The sequence below is a fragment of the Rhyacophila brunnea genome, unplaced genomic scaffold, assembly GCF_057557595.1.
Source record: "Rhyacophila brunnea isolate RB1 unplaced genomic scaffold, BYU_Rbru_1.0 scaffold_15, whole genome shotgun sequence".
Taxonomy (NCBI): domain Eukaryota; kingdom Metazoa; phylum Arthropoda; class Insecta; order Trichoptera; family Rhyacophilidae; genus Rhyacophila; species Rhyacophila brunnea.
This window is the reverse complement of record NW_028232806.1, coordinates 23,389,064-23,411,228: the sequence shown is the minus strand read 5'-3', so window position 1 is coordinate 23,411,228 and position 22,165 is coordinate 23,389,064. Positions and strand designations below refer to the sequence as shown.

The 22,165-nt window shown below is 29.8% G+C and overlaps 1 protein-coding gene across 1 annotated transcript in view; it reads left to right on the top strand.

The window, feature by feature from the left end:
• Positions 1 to 5,767: 5,767 nt before the first annotated feature.
• Positions 5,768 to 22,165, top strand: part of LOC147075065 (zwei Ig domain protein zig-8-like) — a 179,826-nt gene continuing 163,428 nt past the window's right edge. The window contains exons 1-3 of the mRNA XM_085943298.1: positions 5,768 to 5,784; positions 17,052 to 17,154; positions 21,432 to 21,514. Of these exons, the coding sequence (XP_085799424.1) occupies positions 5,768 to 5,784; positions 17,052 to 17,154; positions 21,432 to 21,514 (203 nt within the window). The remainder of the gene's footprint in view (positions 5,785 to 17,051; positions 17,155 to 21,431; positions 21,515 to 22,165) is intronic.

The following is a 22,165-nucleotide window of genomic DNA, read 5'->3' as shown; positions in this document are numbered from 1 at the left end:
AATATTTCATAATACTTAAGAATCGAATACTCTTTTTTGAATATAGATAATTTATAAATACCTTTGAAACATAGGTTTTTAAAAAATCAGACACTATTGACTTACTACACTTGTCTATGGGATGTGTGATATATTGTTTATAAAAAAACTTACGTGCTTATTCATTAACTACCTGATATAATCATATATGTGCTAAGTAACAATTGTGTATGTAGTAAATACGTATTTACTGAAAAAGTACAACTATAAACCATGATATTTTAAAAATCCTTTTTCACAGAAAAAAATGGACTTAAAATAATTAATGTTAGCTTTGAATTCCTATAAATAAATAAAAATATGACCAGCAATGTAACATTAATTATCAATAACTCAAACCCTTATTTCTCACCACTAATAATAAAATAATAATATGTAATTAATTCAAATTTCGTTTCTCGTACTTATAGTGAAACACATTGTGAATAAAAACATTTTATAATATAATATTATAAAAGATACTATTTAAGAAAGAAGCGTATACTAAATTAGAAATTATTATATCATTACTTGTCTTGTATGTAGTCTTTTTTGGCGCTGTCTTTTATCTAAGATTAACAGTCACAAGTTACAGTACATCTGCATATTCAAATCAGTTCACATCAAACCTCATTACTGATCATTTTATCGGCTCGAAAAATCCACATCATTCTGCGCTATAATATCAATATCTAAAAATTTTGATGATTCATTCCTTAAACGTTAGTGAAAATATAATGAAGTACCTGACCATCCTGAGTATTAAGAGTGATAATTAGATGATATCAGAAGAGATTCTAATGTCTTACAAACGTGCTTCATGCTGGTTTAATTCTAATCTTGATTTTATTCTTCGTGTAGGCGGAATCCGAGAAATTTGGCTGGCTTTTCCACATATTTTGTTTACTTATGACATTTTTTTTTTGTAAATTCATGCTAAGTCCACACGTCTTATTTATATGTTATTCACTTATTTACAGTATGAATCCCAATAAAAAAGTTAACAACCTCTGATGTTATATATATAATATATATATATATATATATATATATATATATATATATATATATATATATATATATATATATGTAAAGAGAATGTTATAGACATTCTACAGTAGCAATGCGGGTAGGCTTTCATTTTCAAGTTATCTTAAGGAATCGCGCCAACAAAATGTTTAACTTTGTAAATCTCTGAAACAAGACTTAAATTGGTTTGTTGCATGTTATTCTGTGGAACGTGTTTCCGAATCATCAGAGATTAATTATTAATAGTGAATATTTCGATTTACTTAGAGAACTAAGTATAATAAATTATTATCAATGGTATTTAAGCATTAATCCAACTTGTGATTTGTTTCCTTGTTGCTTACTTGTTTTTATAGAAAGTCAAAGTATACTTTCGGTAGACGTATCTTGAAAACTTCTTGGACTTACACGATGATAAAATGTTGAAATCCTTTAAATAAATAGGGAGGAGCAAAAACTTTTTTATTCTATCGAGTATAGAATACTACAGTGCCTTAGCCATATCATAAAATATCAAAACTACAGCTTTCTTCAGTTCATCTTTAAAAAAAATCAAAGATATAATAATATGCAGAAGAGAATAACGTCAAATTTTCCGGTTTTAAAGCTCCATGATTAGTATGACTACAGCTAAAACCAAATTGTTCTACATAGTAAACGATACAGTTATGAAGTTGTGGTTGCGCTCTTTTAAGTAGTTGATAGGCGCATATAAGTATGAATTCTTAAGAATGACAGAATTGTAAACCATTCCTCGTAAGAAAACGCAAAAGTATCTTAAGAGTAGAAAGAGATGTCCTACGAGTTTCAAGAAAGTGCAAAATAAGTTATTTGGAAAATAATCATATAAAAGTATCAAATTTAAACTTAAAATACCAAAAACTAATCCCAAAATCAAAGTTAATTAAATACTTCAAAATATGAAAATAAACTCAATTTCTATCGCCTTATATTCAATCAATACTATGATTGTATTGTTTTTGTTGTCTTACTGTAAGCTAAAAATTATCCTCCCACCAGAACTTGAAGGCACCACTTCAGGTAGCGGAGTTATTATGGTAATTTATACGATGAACGTTTGATGGTTACATATTATATACATATATATATAAATAAATTTACGTTTTTTTTTTCGAAACAATGAGATGTCGTATTGGAGAGATATGGCCGTTTAGCTTTAAGATAACAAAAGACGCATTGTCCGTAGAGCATTTCAGATAGTACTGTGTCAATTTTGTAAGATTCAATAAGAACATTAATTTTATAGCTGTCTTTATTATCGAATACTTGATACTTACGAACACGTACTTGTTGACCTGTTTTATAATCATTCAGAAATTTATGTAAATATATACTACTTATATGAATGTACATATTTCTAATTTTCTTATGTTTTATTTAGACATTAGTTTAATCTCAACACTACACGGTCTTCGATTTCCGTTATGACATCTCATAATGATCTGTGACATGGTCATACATTCAATTTTCTAGATACATAATATACACCACGGTTAATATCAGCATAACGGACATGGTGATGTGGCGGGTGGTGACGATAAAAGCTCAACTTATTTATTAAAAAATAATATTACTGTGTTTTTAACTGAATTTATTACCGAATTTAAGTTAATTTTCTTTAGCGTAACGAGATCCAATTACTTCTTCATTATTAAATTTAATCCTTGACCGGTGCTTTAAAAAATGTCGTTTATAAATAAAGCCCTCTCTTAATAATTAGGTTAATTATTTTTGTAGAAAATAATTTGTTAAATTTTGAATTTATAATTTTTCAGCACTTTTTATTCATGAATATAATATTACGCAATTGCCAATTATGTCAGTTAAACACAGTTTATGACCTTTCTTGATGATCTCGAAGTCTTTTATCACTTTGAGTTTATTGAATCAACCACTTAGCTGTATAAAATAATAATAAAAAAATCTTAAGAGAAAAATGCTTTATTATGAAAACCCTCGTGAGATATTCTGAAAGTCATTTTTGTAGAAGAAGACAAATATAAAAGAGAGAGATAATGTTGTAATCGATTCGGATTAGACTCTATATTATGATCCTTTAAAAGGTTCCCACGATATATTAAACGGAGGATTACATTTTAATGCTGCATGGTACAAAGCCTTATGACATTTTTTCAAATATTATAACAATGCATATTTTACAAATTTTGTAATTTATCGGTTCGGTAATACGCACTTCATCCGATCTTGATTTTTTTAAATAATATTTCATTACAAAAGTGAGAATTGCAAAAAGAATATTATTTTTTTTTACGAATATATAATTAATATAATTAATTGTTTCACCAATCATTCTTCACGTAACGACATGTTATTAGAAATATAATATATTCATTTGTGTTAAGTATTTTCGAATATACCAGCATTATTTTGTATTATTTGTTGATAGTTTGTAGATACCTAGTTTATGTTTTATTTTATTTATTAAATTCAACCAACAGAATCAATTAAGAGATTAATTTTACTTATAATAATAATATAGAATAAAATAATATATAATGGTCCCAATATAGGTGTATACAAAAAAACATAAATCAAATTAAATTAGATGAAATAATATTATAGGTAAAGCTGTCATGAATATAATTAGAGAATTATTGAAAATGGTTAAAATAGAAAAACACATTATTAATAATCATAATAAAAATAGAAAAAAAAAATTAAAAAAGAAAATATGTAGAAAAGTACATATTATTATACATATAGACAGTTAATATAAGAAAAGAAAAAAACGATAAAAAAGCATTCTTTCAGATATTATTAGTTGTAGATTTTAGAGTAACTTAATTTGAAGGAGTCAAGAGAACAAAACATATCCACTCGATCACTGTGAAAATTCAAGGTTCTGCAGAATCTGGCCAATGGCCAATTCTGACCTAGATTGGTTTTATATGTACCAATTTATACAATATAAAGATATGCTAGGTAATGATATAATATTATATAATAAGTATATTATACTATAACCGATTAAAACACATTAATTCGTGTAGATATAGATTGAAACTGATTTTATAAAAGAAGTCAAACATTAAAATGGCTGTAACTCTACAATACTTTTTAAGATTAACTTCCGGCATTAACGCCAAGATATTTTCTTCAAACCTTTTTGCAATGCGATTCCACATTATATAGAGATTATCAATCAGATTATATAATCAAATATGCAATATTATTTCAACAATAATTATTTAAAATAAAATCTTTTTCGGCAATAATATTATAATAAATACATTTGAAAAAAATACTAGCAGTAGATCGACCCAGGCTTATGCAGAAACTTTCTATAAAATATATGCACAGCCAAAGATATCGCATTAAAAAAAGTCTTTTGAAAAACGTAAAAATAGATCTTACGACCTTTTGATACTTACAAGATTAAAACTTTTGAAACGAAAATCACAAAACTCCAGAATCGGCTGGCGATTCTGCCAGTATGAATAAATTTCATCTAATAATCTTTAAAAAGATTAGTTACCTATCTACGTCTTAGTTTACTGAATTACGGTTATCGAAAATATTTTTCAAGTTATTATTATCTTTCCATATTCTTACCATAAAAATAAATAATTTAGTTTAAAAACAAGTTAAAATACTTTCCACATTATTTTCATAAAATTTCTTTTTTAAATAAAACAAAAATACGCCATTTTTTTATATTTCAGCAGTAATTTAAAACATGATTTTTTTAAATGGCGTTTAGGACATTATAATGTTTCAATAATTTACTAATTTGTTTGCAAAAATAAATTAATGTTTTATTTGTAGTAGTAAATTATTTGAATGGCAGGTAACCATGGTTACCGACTTTAAAATTAGCAGTCTCAATTGCTTTTTTACTTACTAGTTCAAATCTGTATAAATAAAAAATAAAAAACTTTCAAAACTATTGTATTACATACTTATTTCAAAATTAAATTCAGTAGACTTGGAACGCTTAATAATTTAACCATTTATATAATTATTTATAGGAATTTATTTTTGCGGATGGCTGGAAAATGATTTTCCAAAATCCTTGCTCAACGAAATATAATAATACCCTACGCTGGCTTAATCGATTATGTTCCTCGGAATTATCCAAAGCCTTCGAAGGCTCTACGATATGTGCGTGTTTGGATAATTCGGTTAGTAGTGATTATGGAGGTCCAAACTAGGAGAATTAGTATTCTGTACGGCCGCTGGTCGAAGCGGATGTGTTGATATACTTTTGGTAGGAACCCTTTCACAAAGGATAATGTTATTTCTATATAACCAGATAGTCAGTAAAGCAGTGTCAAATTTTGAAAATTTAATGCAGGTATTTTTGAACACATTATTCGAAACAATGTCAGAAAAAAAATATTCAAAACAATCCTAAAAAAATAGTTTCGGTGAATCTACATCCATCGTAAATCGGATTGTGATCTTTATTGATAAAGTAATCAGTACAATAATTGCCCAGGTTTTTTAATGTGTTTTATGGATCTAAACCTAGAAGTCTACTCTAGTACGGGGGTCGGCAAACCGGGGCTCGCGAACCATATGCGGCTCTTTGAGTATTGGCGTGCGGCTCTTTGCCAAATTCTCAATTCTTAATTGTTACAAAGTCTTTTGCAAAATTCACAATTTTTATTTTGTCATTGATTTGTACACTTATTATAATATATAATGACATTATCGTGAGCCTAATTTTTCCTCCCTGATGGTTGGTGCAAAAAGGTATGATTGTTGTTGTTTTAAATCCGCCCATTGCAAAGGTCGAAAAATTAAATGCCACCAAAATTGAGGATTTGGAGAGAGAAAAATGCAATTAATTTCACAACACAAGTGGAGCGCTCCAAAAGATCTACATAAGGTAGATACTACGATATTAAATACATGGAATAGCTTTCCGAATTCATATTCGAGTCTACAATATGTATAAACCTGAAACGCCTGAAATTAAAAACTACAAGTTACATAACTAACACACAGAAACTCTCCAAAGAAATGCAAGGAAGGTCATTGTTCACATTAGTTTTAAGGAATGCGTGAAAATTGTATGTATTTAACACTTTATAAATAAACAATTATAAAATGTAATTAATTCATTTAAATAAATCATATTTATAAAAATATACGAATGGCTCTCGAATTTTTTTAACCGTTGTGCCACTCATATTTGGCTCCTTTGGTTTAAGAGTTTGCCAATCCCTGCTCTGGTAGGTTGAGCGGCTAACACCAATTTATTGTGAAAAATAAAAGTCGGTTAATACAACCTGCACTCTGTGGAGACCCATAATATGATCTAGTTAGGATCAAACATGGTAAAAAAAATACATTGTTTCAGCATTTTTACTGCATCTATCGTTTATCATTATAAATTCAAACAAAACTATAATAAAATATAATAATATCGACTGTGATCACTTGATGGAATGTTAAATTAAATTTTCGAACACTATGCGAAGTAACTGCATATTCTCACCTCAAAAGGTAGAGAGAAGCGGCTTTATGCATTCTTTATTGTTTAGTTTAGTGTATGGTGAATGGCGTCGTCTATTATTTGTGTACTTTGAGTGATAAAAAAACACAGATGGTTGCTTAGAAAACGGCGAGTTTTATTCGCAGGACATAGATTAGTGACGTATCCGCGCAAACTCTGTTTCAATTCGACGTTCTCTGGATGAGCAAAAAAAAAGGGTATTGCCACAGCCAATCGGTAATAAGGCGACTACTACATGATTCATCAGTTCTAAGCAAAACAACTGTCATAACACATTTTTATTTAACATATTTTGAATATTATTATAAATAACGAATATATTTTGGGCTTGTAAGTCTGTTGTCGTGTAGTCATTGATGCTCATATTTTTATGAGTCTACCCGATAATTTATTTTGGCCTCTTTAGGGTTCCATGGAATTAGATCCTAAAGGGTGTCACGTATAAAAACTATGATCTAAATAAGTATAGCATATAATATTATAAAGGTAACAACAAAGAATAAATATGTGCCGACTAGCTAATGATACGAACTCTTATCTGGGGTCGTGGCGATTCTAGAGTTCCAATCTCTCCGAGAATTCCTTACCTCCCGGTGAAATAGAATACCTGTGCGTGAGTTATAATAAAGATAGTTAATCCATATCAGGTGGGCGCCAACTCCAAAGCTAGAGTAATAAATAGTATGAAAAGGAAGAAAATAAAAGATAGGTTAGATTAAAAAATGAGGTTATATTATGACATTACAAATTTTGACAGTTGATAACCATTACGCCTTGCACAGACGTGACGCTGTTTGAATCTACACGTGGAATCAAACGGCTATCTGAGAAATTACGCTCTTCTTGCAATTTTGTAGAAAGACATGGATAAAAACAATATAAATGGAACGATACAGCTTACTAGATCAGAAACTTTGGTTTGATCGGAGAGCCGAGAATATGTCGTCAAGATTTGACATATTGCCTACTTTTCCATACGTCCACCATGATGTCCAATGTAGCAATTAGCGGACTAACTCCGGTACGTCCGACCTGTACCGAGGTTCCCACGTAAGCTCCTCCAAAAAACCTATCTTCTTGATACTTTTTATTAATCTTCGCCGATCCGCCAATCAACAAACATTTTGACACTCGTTTCCGCTCGGCCGCCATCTTGGTACCATAGACGTTCGGTAGTTGCCAGTCTATAAATCTCGAACGTCATACTAGTGGGCATATTTTTTATAACATGACAAGGGATGATACCTTTAGTGATGTTAAAATGCATACTGACACATAATACAATTAATTTGGCACTGGTATTAATTTTGCAAGCGGTGTGACCACTCAACCAAAATATAGTACAAACAAATAACTCACAAGGAGTGCCTCAGCAATACATTGTGTGGACGGATTTGATAGATTCTTCTTCTTTTCTTTCGACCCTGTTCGATCCTAATAGTATCATATGGGCCTCCACAGAGTAGAGGTTTGTATTAACTGATATTGTTTTTACGAGAAATGGATGTCAGCCACTTGCTCAACGTATTAGGTCCATACTTTGACTAATACATAAATTTAAAAAAATGTGTACTTGCTAGAACCAGGATTCAAACCATTCGACGATCCAATCAATTTTTCATAGTCAGTCATTACATATATTTTAAAGTTTGTAGTCAATGTACTTTACGAGATAATTGAAGACATATATTCCACGTATGTGTAATAGTAAAAAATGTTGAGCTTTGCGCTTAATAGCTTAGATTTTATAATTATTAATAAGCTGAAACACAAAAATTGTATTTTTCTTTGTATCAATTTCAATAATTACTGAAATGTATTGATTATTTCGATGAGTTTCACTAAATGACATTCGTTATGAATACTTCTGAGGAACACAACAAAGATAATTATTTAGGTATTTATAACTTCTAAAAATAGACGTCGTTTCGCCCCTGGTGAATTTTCATATCACCAATCACCCAAACACAATATAGCAATCATCTATACCTTTACCTATTAGTTTTGCAAATACGTGTGGGTGAAATAGAACCTTTAAGTTTTGAAGGTTTCAGACTTTTTACAGCAGGCAGGCAACTGGCCTTGTTAGAAGGTTTTTTTATTAGCATTCTAAATAAAATACATACATTCAAATTAAAAAAAAATTGTTTACTCCCTAATAATAACTCATCTTGTACTTATAATCAGTCTTAATTGGGCGTATTACACGGGAAACAATAATTAGTTATGTAACCGATCCTGATACGTTCTCAGGTCTTAAAACTTCTGTCACCCAGGGACTCGAAATTTCAATTTGCGTGTATTGACGACGGACTCACTTGATTCCAAATGCATCCCATTAGAATCTCTAATTGTATTTTTATAATCGATTGGAGATTGACGGAGAGTCGACGCTAACTGCAGTATTTTTTTTCCCATTTTTTTATATAAATCACATGTTTACTATGCTTTGTCTAGTAATTGCCACATTATAAATAAGATTTGGCTCATTTACTGTCTCAACAGCTAATTAAATTAAAAAAGATTTGAGTAAGTACAAAGTTAGTATTATAAGTCGAGATATAACTGAAGGCTTTGGAAACAAAAACGAAACTTTCCATTTTAGTAAAAATGTTGGTAAAACAATAAAGATGTATCATTTCTCTGTTAAAGTTATAACTGTTTAACTCTACAACTTTGAATAACAGTGTTTTAAAAAGTAATTTTTAATTAATGTTTTAAAATCATTTTTATAGATTATCTATAAAAAAGAAACATAACATTTATTATAGAATCGAGAATGGTGTTCTTGTTTCCTAAAGCCTCATTACCGTAATTAAATTGTAGTATCTTGATATAGGTATCCAATCAAAACTAATAATTTACACCGTCCAATAATAATAAGAACTAGAGGTTATGCTCTTTCGGCTATCTTTGTATATTTAAAAAAAAAATATTTGTAAAAAAAATATACAACTACCTAGTATTATTATTTTTAATTGGCTCTATAACCCATTATGAAACATGATGCTTCACAAAAATCCCGAAGATGTTTCTTATACAAAGAATATTAACAAACAATGCTAAAAAAGAAAGATAAATTTAATGGATATTAGCTACTTGCTTAATGAATAAGGTACATGTTTTGAGTCCAAACAAGACAAGTATTGCATCTTCCAGTATTGGAGTTCGAACCCAAGATACATAAATTCGTCAGCGAACATGATATTACTCGTCCATGGTAGGCGTAGCAGTAAAATATCGAATTCAGTCATTATTGTGAGTAACTGATAATATTGTAAAATGAAAGAGCCTAGTATATTATAGTGGTATAAAATATATAAAAATCATTATAATAATTTACAATCAACTATTTCTTTTATTCAATGAATAATTCACAAGATTTAAGAATATATCATTCTGATTATTGAACATATATAATTTAGAAAACGACTTTCTGAGAGAGTATAATATTATAACCAATAAAAAAAATATTTTTTGAAAAAAGTAAGCCACCCCGGCCGGGAATCGAACCCTGCATCTCCACGGGTTTACGCCCCATTCCGTCGCATTTAATCTAGTTATTAATCAAAGTTATAGTAAATAGTTACCTATTTTGATTTAAGAAACAAAAATCGATTGCCAAAGTAGCTTGATTTGGAAGAGCGCTGATGAGTAGGTATTAAAAGTGACCAATAGTTAAAATTTGTCGCAATTAGTATGTCACGCCGTAGCATATAGGTTAAATGCGACGGAATGGGGCGTAAACCCGTGGAGATGCAGGGTTCGATTCCTTTTTTTTTCAAAAAAGATTTTTTCTATTGGTTATAATATACTCTCTCAGAAAGTGTTTTTCTAAATTATATATATTGTAATAATTATTTGTGGAATTGTTAATTACATTTTATTTTGACTAATTTCGTTCGATCAAGTAATAACGGTAGAGAAAATAGAAATAAGATAAAATATTTTATTAATAAATTATGAATCTTAAAACATTTCAAAACAAGATTTTCTTAATACAATATTCATTCAAGACTCAAGACAAAATTTACAAAAGGAACACAATTATGAGCCTCTTTTTTGTTCGATGTGAAAATTCTCCCCAGATTAAAATACATTAAAGCTGTTTCATTAGAAAAAGAAATTCAAATAAAATTTATTTCACAATACAGCGCGCCCGATTTTTGTACCATTCAGAGATGGTAAATTTTTGAGACGGTAAATTTTAAAGATGGTAATTTTGAAGGGTTCAAAATGTTCCCTCGAAGTCGGTCACTTTCCAGCTTTGATGTCTCAGGCAATTTTACGCCCGCGTATATTGCTTCCGGTTTTTAACAGTAATGGCCCATCAGATGTTCCAAAGCCATTTTATTCTATTCTGAACGTTTTCTCTTCTGGTATCGTTCCTTGCAATTTATCCTAAACTTGTAATAAATGTTTCTTCACTATAATATATAGCTACCTAGAACCTATATATATATATATATTATATTATACTGTTGTACTCAGGATTATGGTACTTTACGGGGAATTGAAGGAAACTGGACATGTTCACGATTCGGGAATAATTGATAATGGGCGCTTACCTTGTGGTTATGTCCGACTAAACAGTATTTATTTTTTTGATACTAATTGACATTAAAGCATAATATTATTATAATATGATAATTATACACGGTTATGAAAGTGATCTTTAACTTATTGGCGATGCTTGAGATAACACGATCTTTCGGCCCGAAAATAAAACAAATCTCTAGAAGTCACATTTTTTAAATCAGCAACACGGTATAAACACAAGTAACAACTGACGTTTTCTCAACTACCTGCCTGCAATTGAAGCGCTTATAATAATGTTAGGTACCGTTTTTGCAGTGAAAAATGGCATCTTGTTAAAAACACATATTGAAATTTGTTTGTTTTATAACATAATATATTTCGATATACGATAAATAATAACTTACTAGTTTGAATGGAAGGCTGAAAACTATTCCTCCTAAAAATATGTTAATAAATACCACTCTGTGAAAGCTTTTAATCTCAGCATAAGAGAAAAATAGTTTTAGGAAGGTATTTATTTTTCACTACAATATAGATATTGTAAAAAATAACAAGGCTCACTATAGTCAAGCCGCGACACAAAACTGTGAACTTCTATGATAGTGATAGTTATTGCTCAAACTTCAAATGCAAAATGGTAAACGATTTGTAGAAAATTAACTGTAATAGGTACTTTAAAAATCTTCATTTATTGCTAATAGGTTACCGCATTGCATTTAAAGATTATCAATTACTAGCCTACCATCGTAATTCACAATTCAGTGCCACGGCCTGAATATATTGTATAATAATGGTGAGTTCTAATCTATTATCATACTATTTCCACTATTAATTCACAATTTTAGAAAAAAATGTATAAGTTTCAACAAAATTGAATAAATATTGCGCTTCCAGTGTTGAAGTACAAAATAGTACAAAAAATAAAAATATATTGCCGACCAAAATTAAGTTCTATCCTTTACACATTGTTAAACTTTTAGAATAGCAATCATGCTGAAGAATTAACTGTTTTCTTTTTTATCATAGCTTCATGATTTAGAATTAATTTTCTCATAAAAATATTCCGGTTATCTTTTTCATAAAAACATCTACTCACATTGTGCAGTATTAATACTATCACGTAGACAAAAAAAAATACTATGGAGACGGACATTCACGTTTTTCTTAAACTCTAAATCTTATCGATTATCTACTATACATTTTACCAAACGATTAATTCCGAGCAGAGATTATGGCGCTGTCAAATTATGACTATTAATAATATTCACCTCCGGTGGCACAATTAAAAACTGATACACAATAAACGCATTGTAGTGATTTGTAAAATTCAGGATTTTACAAATACATTACATAACGATAATTATGGAGAAATTTTGATTGGCTTTTTTCACTAAAAATACAATTAAACTATTTGCTAAGTTTTTTCTTTATAAAAAAATATGCAGAGGGTAACCTTTATAGCAAAACCTATTATTTAATATTTTAATCATTAATGATTTTGTAAAATATGATATTTTTAACGTATTTTTATTAATTTAAAAAATTTCAATTTTTATAACAAATAATAATTTGAATATCATGATTTTATTAATATTTGTTATTCATTCTTTCGAGGAAAAACCATGTTTATTTAATAGGAGGGCAGTAACCATGTTTAATGAAATTGCTTCGGATATTGATATATTTCACTTACCTACCTGAGGGTGAATTTAGGTGGACGTTGTTTTATAAGTTTTTAAGATAGGGTCTATCAAAGTTCACTCTGTGTGCTTCCATCTACTTTTATTTTGTTACTTATTTTATTTATTTTCTTATTTTATTTCTTATTTTATTACTTATTCTCTGTATTGTTATTTTTAAAAAATATTAACACTTATTTTATGTCATGTCGTGAACGCTCTGAGTTTATAATTTGTTATGTTCATTATATGTAAAATAAATAAATTTGATTTGAATATTAAAAACAAGATAAATTCAAATTATATTTTTTATTAATCATTTTGTCACCTTCTAAAGAACTTAATAAACTACATTTTAATAATAAAAATATTCATAAGATACGAATACCTACTAATAATAATATTTTTTCTAAAAAAATATATTGTTTAAAAAATAATCTTTTTTAAGTACTTAATATTTTTAGATAACTATTGATTATTTAAAATGAAAATTATCAATAAAACGTACTTATTTAATTGAAGTTTTCAAATTCACTTACAGAGGCATTAAAATATCCTTTCACCCTAAAAAATATAAACAAATCTCATGGCCACAAACCATGGATTCAAAAATAACTCTCATACCCGAGAAAATTCATTAAACTTTCACTCGGCAACCGCAGCCGTTTCTCTTGAGATCAAAGCTGCTAAATAGGGGATGGCCAGGAAGGGGTTTTTTTAATGCGCCCATCCCTATTTTACCAAGCCCGTTTAAATTTAAGGAGAGCATTAAATCTTCATCTTTGATAATATGGGTGCTTCCTTTCTTTTTTTGACGCGTTCAAATCCATTTTAATTGTGATTTATTTCTATTCATTTGATTCATAAAGAAAGTAGATGTTATCTTTTTTATGGACATTTTATGCCGTAATTAATATTAGTCTACACAATTTGGATTGCCTCAGAAACATTATAATATTATAGATATTGACAAATTATTTGGACCGAACGGATAATATTTGTAGATTCACCGAATTCCGACCAATTGTATAAGTTATAACGAGAGAGTTTTCCTGTTCATTTAATATTTGAAAACTTAATTAAATTATTAGGTAAAATATAAAATGTGACAATTAAGTCATAAGCACTAATTTAGTAATAATATTAAACTATCCAAATAAAACGCATTATAAAAGTCATTTCTTTAAATTGTTTATGTTGAATACCCAGTTTTGCAGTTTACAATTACATTAATATCTATTTTTAACGAATTATTCACAAGATTTAAGAATGCCCATTTTTATTGAACATACCCACATAATTTGAAATATCTGAAAGAATTATGTCAGGCCTATCAGGCACCATTAGCGAGGGGTGCAAGACTAGTAAATGCGCTCCCTAAAGACATAGACATTTTCAATGATGTACTTTGCATTTTATTTTTGAAACTGTATTTTTCTGTATAAAATTGTATATTTTTCGTTCTCAAAAATTATATTTTTCTGTAATCAATTGTACTTAAGTATGTTTTGATTATTTTTTTTTGTTATTATTATTGTTATTATATATATATTTCTTTTTCTATATTCTCTTCTCTGTTGTGAGGGTAATGTTTGACTTATAATGTAAATCTCATGTTGTGTACGTTTTGAATTTAGATTTGTTATGTCCACAATGTTTTGTATTCTTAAATAAATAAATAAATTAATAATCACTATGAACAAAATATTGATTATTAGCAGGTGCAGATACGTTATAACTAAATTGTTGTGTGATCCTGACACCGGTTAGTAATTTTAATAGTTTGGTTTAAAATAAAACAGCCAGCTGCCAACAATAATTAACGCAATTTAGAAAGCGCTTGAGAAAGAATTGTAAAAAGTAATAGTTTAATAATAATAGTAATAATTTAATAATTTTCGAATTAGATAAGAATCATGTAGCTTAGTTTTAGAGCACATAGGCACAAATCTCAGAGAAACAGGTTTGCATTCCGCTGGGCATCGTATTTTTTTACATTAATTATCTTGGATGTATTACAATAATTTAATATGTAATTTAGTTATTAAAATAAAAAAAAATGTTTAATTCTCTGGATTAAGTATCTTTAGATGAGTACGGACTGTAACATGCAAGGACGATAATTGCATAAATGATTTATTGTAGCTGACTTAAAAAAGAATAAGGTACCTATAGTAAGTATGTACGCAAATAGATTCTTCACCTATACACAATAAAGGCTTTGCATGATTCATGGACTTACGTTTGATGGAATTATTTGCAGTTGAACACTAGATAGTATTTTTGGTCACCTGAATAATGTCTTAAAAATTGGCCTCGTGTTGTGCCTCAAAGTATTCATTTATTTCGTAGGTATCTTAATCCATGTAATCACATATGCATGAAAAACATGAAGTTTAATCCGACAAAATAGAGGTCCAGAAACTTTGAGCAGCATAGGAAGTTGCATACTAAGCATGTTTATGGTCAGAAAATGAGATACTTTGATAATGAAAGAAACGAGCGTATGCGATGTTATAGAATTCGCTAAAGGTATTAAATAGAAGTATATGGGCAATGTATTCATCCAGAAGTGTTGAATAGATGAAAAACTTTTGAAAAATGGACCTAGAATCCAATGGATTGAATAAATTAATAACGTAACTAACGGAATTATCTGACAAAGAAGTGCACGTGGCTGATCATAATTAAATCAGCTTAGAGAAGTATTCGTTCAGCAGTCACATACCAAAACTATTATAAGAAATAGTATGATATGTATGTTGATTTGGTATTACATTTTTTCGTTGCAATGCCTACAAAACTGTAAAATACGCCCAACAACAGCGTGTTCATACCAGTGCTATAAATTTTAAAAATAGTACCCACGTAAATTTAACGTACTTACAAACTTGTTAAAAAAAAAACAAAATAAAGACACGCGTGGTAGTTTATAATATAGGCTACTAAATTAACCGAGTTTAAACTTTCCTAACCAACACTATAGTAAAACTTTTGTAATATTTTATTTTGCAATGAGCTTTAAAATTCACAAAGATTGCGTCGTCGGTTGCGCAGCTTTAAAAGTTTCTTTTCGAGAGAGCTTTTCGCCAAATCATGTGGGAGCTATTGACTTTAATTTTTAAGAACGTGAAACGTGCTTAACACCTTTATCCCGCGGGAAGGAAATTGTAATACATTATTTAACCTGCACTGAATCTTTGTTACGATTCTTGCCTTCTTATTGGAACTGAATCGCTATACAAATGGATGTTTTGGGTATACATTGAATAATATATTATCATTATTCTCCCGTTTACTATCGGCAATAATCTACACATTATTACACAAAGACATTTTCTAACAGATTATTGTATGTTTATTTTGTCGACATATTACTATAAGCACTGATTTAGCTTAATAGTGTTTTTTTGTAAGACGAGCTACAAAGCCCATCCAAAAACGTGCGGTAACAATGTAAATCAGTGGCTCCCAACTGGGTTTCTACAAAACTCAAGTGCTCCGTCAGAATTTGCATACACTTTTTGATATTAGAGCTATAAATAGTTTAACACGACATTTTTAAAACAGCGAGAGTTTTACTTTGGAGAGATTTTTTTAGTTAAAATCAAATTGTAAGTGACGCCACCTACTATGCACGGTGGAAGCACGGCTTAAGCGTTGGACTATAACGCCGTGGGTCTCAGCTTCGAATCCTGGGTCTGGCAAGTACACATATTGTTTTTCAATTTGTGTGTGAGTCAGGGTATGGACCTAATAGGTTGAGCAAATTGCTGACATCCATTTCTCGTAAAAAAAAAAACAAAATCTGTTAATACAAACTTCTACTCTGTGGAGGCTCACATGATCCTATTAGGATCGGACATGGTCGAAGAAAAATTTGACGTTGCAGTTAAAGGGTTTTGGTATTAACCATATACCGAATACTACTAGCAAATTCCAGTTCAAGTATTTATTATTCAGGGTTCGCATATTATAAAGCAGCGGCAAATGTTGCAAATAATAATTAAAAACAACTTTAGACAGTAGCGTGCAACTGATAAAATAGTCGCCTGTGTTGCTATTTCTGAAACAATGGCAGTGGATGCATCTAGCATTAAACAGTGACGAGTATATTATAGACAATTCCTAGAGGTGTTCAAAATACAGAATACGTTGTCATGTGAATGATTATTATAATAGTATTGTATTGAAAAAAATAAACCTTTCTCATTGAATACATCTTCTAACAATAATTATTTATATATTGTAATACATAAACCAAATTATTTTATTTTTCTCAGGTTTGGTGGTCCCAAGTTTGAATCTCCAGGAGGCGAATTGTCGGTCGATACTGACGCTGATGCTGAACTGGACTGCAGAATATCTTCACTACAAGACAAATTGGTAAATTTATCATAATATTTTCATGTATCAAAATATGTCAGAGATTTTAGAAAGTAGCATTCTTTATTGAAAATATATTACTCAAACCATCTTCAAAAATATACTAGGTACCTAGTTAAAAAATCATAAGATAGAATATTTAACTGAATTAAGATTCAAATACACATTTTTTTTTTAATTTCCAGTGACTTCTCTAACCAGTATGCTGTTTACCAGCGTACATTTAAATCACAATACCAATATTTTTTAACTTGATAACTGCACACATGATTTTAATTTGGATTTATTCAACTATAAAAATGATAGTTTTATCGGAAGTGAGATGGAATAAGGAACCGGAGGGTAGGTTGACTCCAATGAATAACTCAGAATTTGGTGCGTGAATGAAATGAACCCTGGTTTTATTATCTCCTTCCAAATAAATATCAATTTAATTATTACAGGTAAGTTTACAGATTATAATTTAGATGCGTGAAATCACGAGTATGCGTTCTGATGGATTTACAAAATCGATCGGGCGAAGCTGAACGATAACATTACGGTTACATCTTTGATAACTGACTGACGTATTGATTTCATGTACTGAGTGTTTTTATAGTGATTCGATACAATAGAAAATGCTGCTATCACTACTTGAATATTTGATAATCATGCTTTATTGTGTAACGCATGATTCGTTTCATAAAGTATAAACAATTGATTTCAATTTGAACAATTATGCACTTTTTAATAATTAGGCAAGATTGATTTTATACAAATAACTTTGTGCATATCATAGCAAACTTAATTAGCATTATTTATTAATTTTCTATATTATTGATTAATTGAATTATTAAATTATTTTTGCTAAATTACCTTTCTGTTGGATTTTGATTGACTCACATGAATCGCTTGTTTTATAATTTTAACAATATAATGTTGCAAGATATATTGTAGTTGTACATTAATGGTTTCATGCCAAGTCATGCGGACGGTAGGGTATTGCCATACAGTTTTATTATATGCCCCAAATATACATAAATTTTATCCGCACTAAAACTGAAATAAAATAATGACTGTAAAATTATCATTAGCAGGCAAATTTATCAGTAATTATATAAAAATAAACCCATAGTTCTATTGTTTAAACTGTATTATTGGGTATTTAAACGTTTAGATTTTTCTATGTCATAAATATTTTGAATTGAGTTATAATTAGCTGCTTTTATATTTCTGTACAATAATATTGATATCCGAAAATAGTATTTAGATAAATAAATATATCTCTGATGGTGAAGTAATGGACAGAATACTCACGTAAATCTGCAAATCACGGGTTTAAATCACATAGCTTTACGTCATATTGTTATTAAAAAAAAATGTATCCGTAGTACGAATCCAATTGGCCAATGATGTTATCTTTTTCTTTAAGAATCGTCTTCTAAATGAAGGCAAGATATCATTGTATAAATCCCCATCTTATGTATTGCAGTTCGTAGAATGTGGTTTAATTAAACCACCAGCACAATTTCGCTTAGTAAAGTAATGCATCGTATATCCTGCTCCCTTTCTTCAACTGGAAAATTCTTCGCCGAATATATTCAAAAAAATATTTCAAACTTAAATCAAAACTGTGTTTTTTTTTGTTGTGCATAATATACGGTTTGGATAATTTTTGCAAAAAATATTAACGTATATAAAATTTTGTTTGTGAAAAAAAGCTCATCACTGACTTAGACCACTAACAATTATGTATTATTATCTTATCAAATATTTTGTAAGGGCAGTGATCAAAATTAATAGCGTCACCAGAACCAAAACCGCCCCACACCACGCCCGGTTTTAATCGGACGTATCACGAGAGCCTACGTTTGGATATAAAGCGTCAGTGTTTTTTTATGATTTGGAATGTATTAGGAGCAGTTACCTAATACTTATGTCACCATGTAACTCAAGTAAGCTTTAACTGAATTTATATCACTTTCAAAAATACTCATGTGAGAAATAATTACATTGAAGCAAAAAGAAATTTAAAAAAATGTGGTAAATAACAAAAGCTAATACAACATTGTCAAATGTAAAGATTTTTTAAATACGATTAAATTTGCTTTTGCGACAACTAGGTCGGATTGTATGGTGGGACCAATGACATTATTAATGGACAACGCACTCAATACAGTAGCTAGCAAGTAAATTCGCGCATAGCGACATTCACACATGTATGGGTAGACGTCACGCAATTCCCATTATGCGATATCATGCATGGGGAATTTATAGCAATATGACCTTTATTGTAATGGCGTTAGAACAGTGTTTCTAGTGGCAATGTTCATTATTTGAGCGAACCCGTTCGAACCAAACCATTCGGCAGACCCGGCAAAAAGCATCGGGAATTTATAACAATATCACCTTTATTGTAATGGCGTTAGAACAGATTATGCCATTCGGCAGACCCGGCAAAAAAGTGAGTGTCATTTTTTTCCAGATGCTTCGTCCATATTTATGTCATTGGATGGGGCGAACAGGTAGTTAAACCGACTTTAACAGCTTTTTCCTTTCCGTACACATTTTAGGACGTTCCCATGTTGCATTCTGTATTTTCAATATACGCATGTTGAATGGGTAACAAGTCTAAGCCACCGTATTTATTAAATAATTGACTGGTTTCACCATTTCTTATTATTTGGGGAAAAAACATAATATGTATGTGCCTGCCTCTGATGGTGGCATTCCATTTTTCTGCCAGGCTTGAAACGCCGCAACCAGCCCTTTCTTTTCCATACACCATACCGTACATATTCCCAGAGTATTTGGTTTTCGTGGGTAGTTTTTAATAAATATTTTTATTTAATAAAATTCTGTTTCTATGATATCTGCCCCATTGCCCTATATTCTGCCATATCCCGGTGATGCAAATGTAATTATCTGGAACGTTACAAGTCTCAAACATTATCAAGTAACTCGACCAAAGTATGCAATGTTTCTCTAAAAGACAAACAACATTAACATAACAGCGAAATTGAAATCTCCGACATCTCGCGGCGTCTGACAAAACTTTGCGTGGGGCAATTCCGAAATCGTTACTGTTCGAAATTTGCGTTTTGTATATTGTACGGTTTTGAATATTTATGAGAACTGCAAACTATTCGATTCCAAAGTTACAATGTGCTTTAAATGACGCTCCGCCTTTATTTTACGTTAGTTATTGCGCATAAAATACAAATTCGCAATTTCCAATTGTCGGTCGTAAAACGCAAAATATTTACGCAAAAAGAATATTGAATTTTTTAGAACTTAATTTATTTATTAACATTTTTTTTAATCTAACAATTTTGAACGTAAAATTTTCTTACTAATAGTAAGGAGCATTCTATACGAATATGTAAAATGCAACGGATTACCGGTTACCAAAACGTGACCATCAAAACGAGGTTAATCTGGTGCACAGAACACAAACACTGTGACTGATTACACATGACAAAATAGTATGACATAACTGGTAGGTACATCAAGATAACTGCTCAATATCACCGCCCGAGGCGTTATGAATGCTTCCTTTTATGACTAGTAAAACGTTTGGTGAATTGATACACTTAGCGTTATCTATAAGATTACTGCCTACATTTAAGGATATGACATTTAGTGGTCAAATAAGTTGAGTTAGCTGCAATATCTGTGATCACAGAACAGAATAATAACATAGAAATGCAAATCCCATCACAAAACATGACGGAGCCGAATTTTGTTTATAATTTTATGATGGTCAGACCAAAGATTGCAGTACTTATAATAATTACCAATATTAAATGCGCGTTTTGTTTGCATGACAAACTTTAGGACATATTATTATTATAATTACAGACGCAACTATTGATAACTACATATTATTTTTGTACATGTGTTTACGTGTACATGTCAGATATTTTCCCCATTATTTTAGTTTTTCCTCATGATGACATATGAGCCACCATTTAATCACTTCGATTAAACTGTTTTTTCATTATTTATATGCACAATTCAGTGTGGATCTTTGTCGCCTCACGAAAAGTGTATGTATTTGGTACAGAGAAAGCACCCGATGATTTGAAAAAACGGCTTACAACCTTCATGAAAAAACGGTCTTTCACTATTATAACCTTCACTCTATGGAAGCACATATTATCTAATTGCGACCGAAAATTATTATTAACAATATTACAATATAAAGCTATTTTTATTGTGACGAACCTTTAGTATGCATTATGTAACATATCAATTAGCACAAAGAGCAAATTAGTAATATTTGATTCTGTTTGAAGGTATCTTGGGCACGAAGAAGACCAGGAGATGACAACTTGGAGCTGCTGACGATTGGACAGCAGACTTACACTGGAGATATAAGGTATAACGTTTTTATTATGTTATAACCTAATTAGCCAATATTAAAAAAATGTCTAGTTAGGTTATAGACGTGTGTTGTTCAGTTTGAAACCATTGATTATAAAGATAGTACGTAGACAGGTAGGTGCAGTTAAAAACTATACGCCTCATATGATGATCTCCTATACGTGATGTCTGTATTCGGCAAGCCATGTCTCAATGATGGAAGATAGCGAACCACACCAGATGTTCCTTTTCAATAGATCTTAAAGAGGAACATGATTCAGGAGACATAATATAGTGTAGTTATTAGACTGTGTAAGACTGACACTAAAAAAGCTTGCAGTAGATACAGGAAAATGATTTTACTGCATGTATTTTTTTTTTAAATAATTTTATAAAATATTTAACTTTTAATAGTAGGGGATGAAAGGTTAGCTTTAAAAATTAAGCTGTAATTAATATCTACTTTTGTTAAAATTTACGAAATGTTGTATTATTTTATTTCAAAATATTTTGAAATATTGTTTTGTTAATACAGTTTGTTTAATAATTATTATATAATACTAAACATTATACACGATAAAACAAAAAGTGATGAATAATGTTATAATAATAAATCGTTTAACTGCAATAGTACCTACGACATATTATATTAGCTACGGAATATATA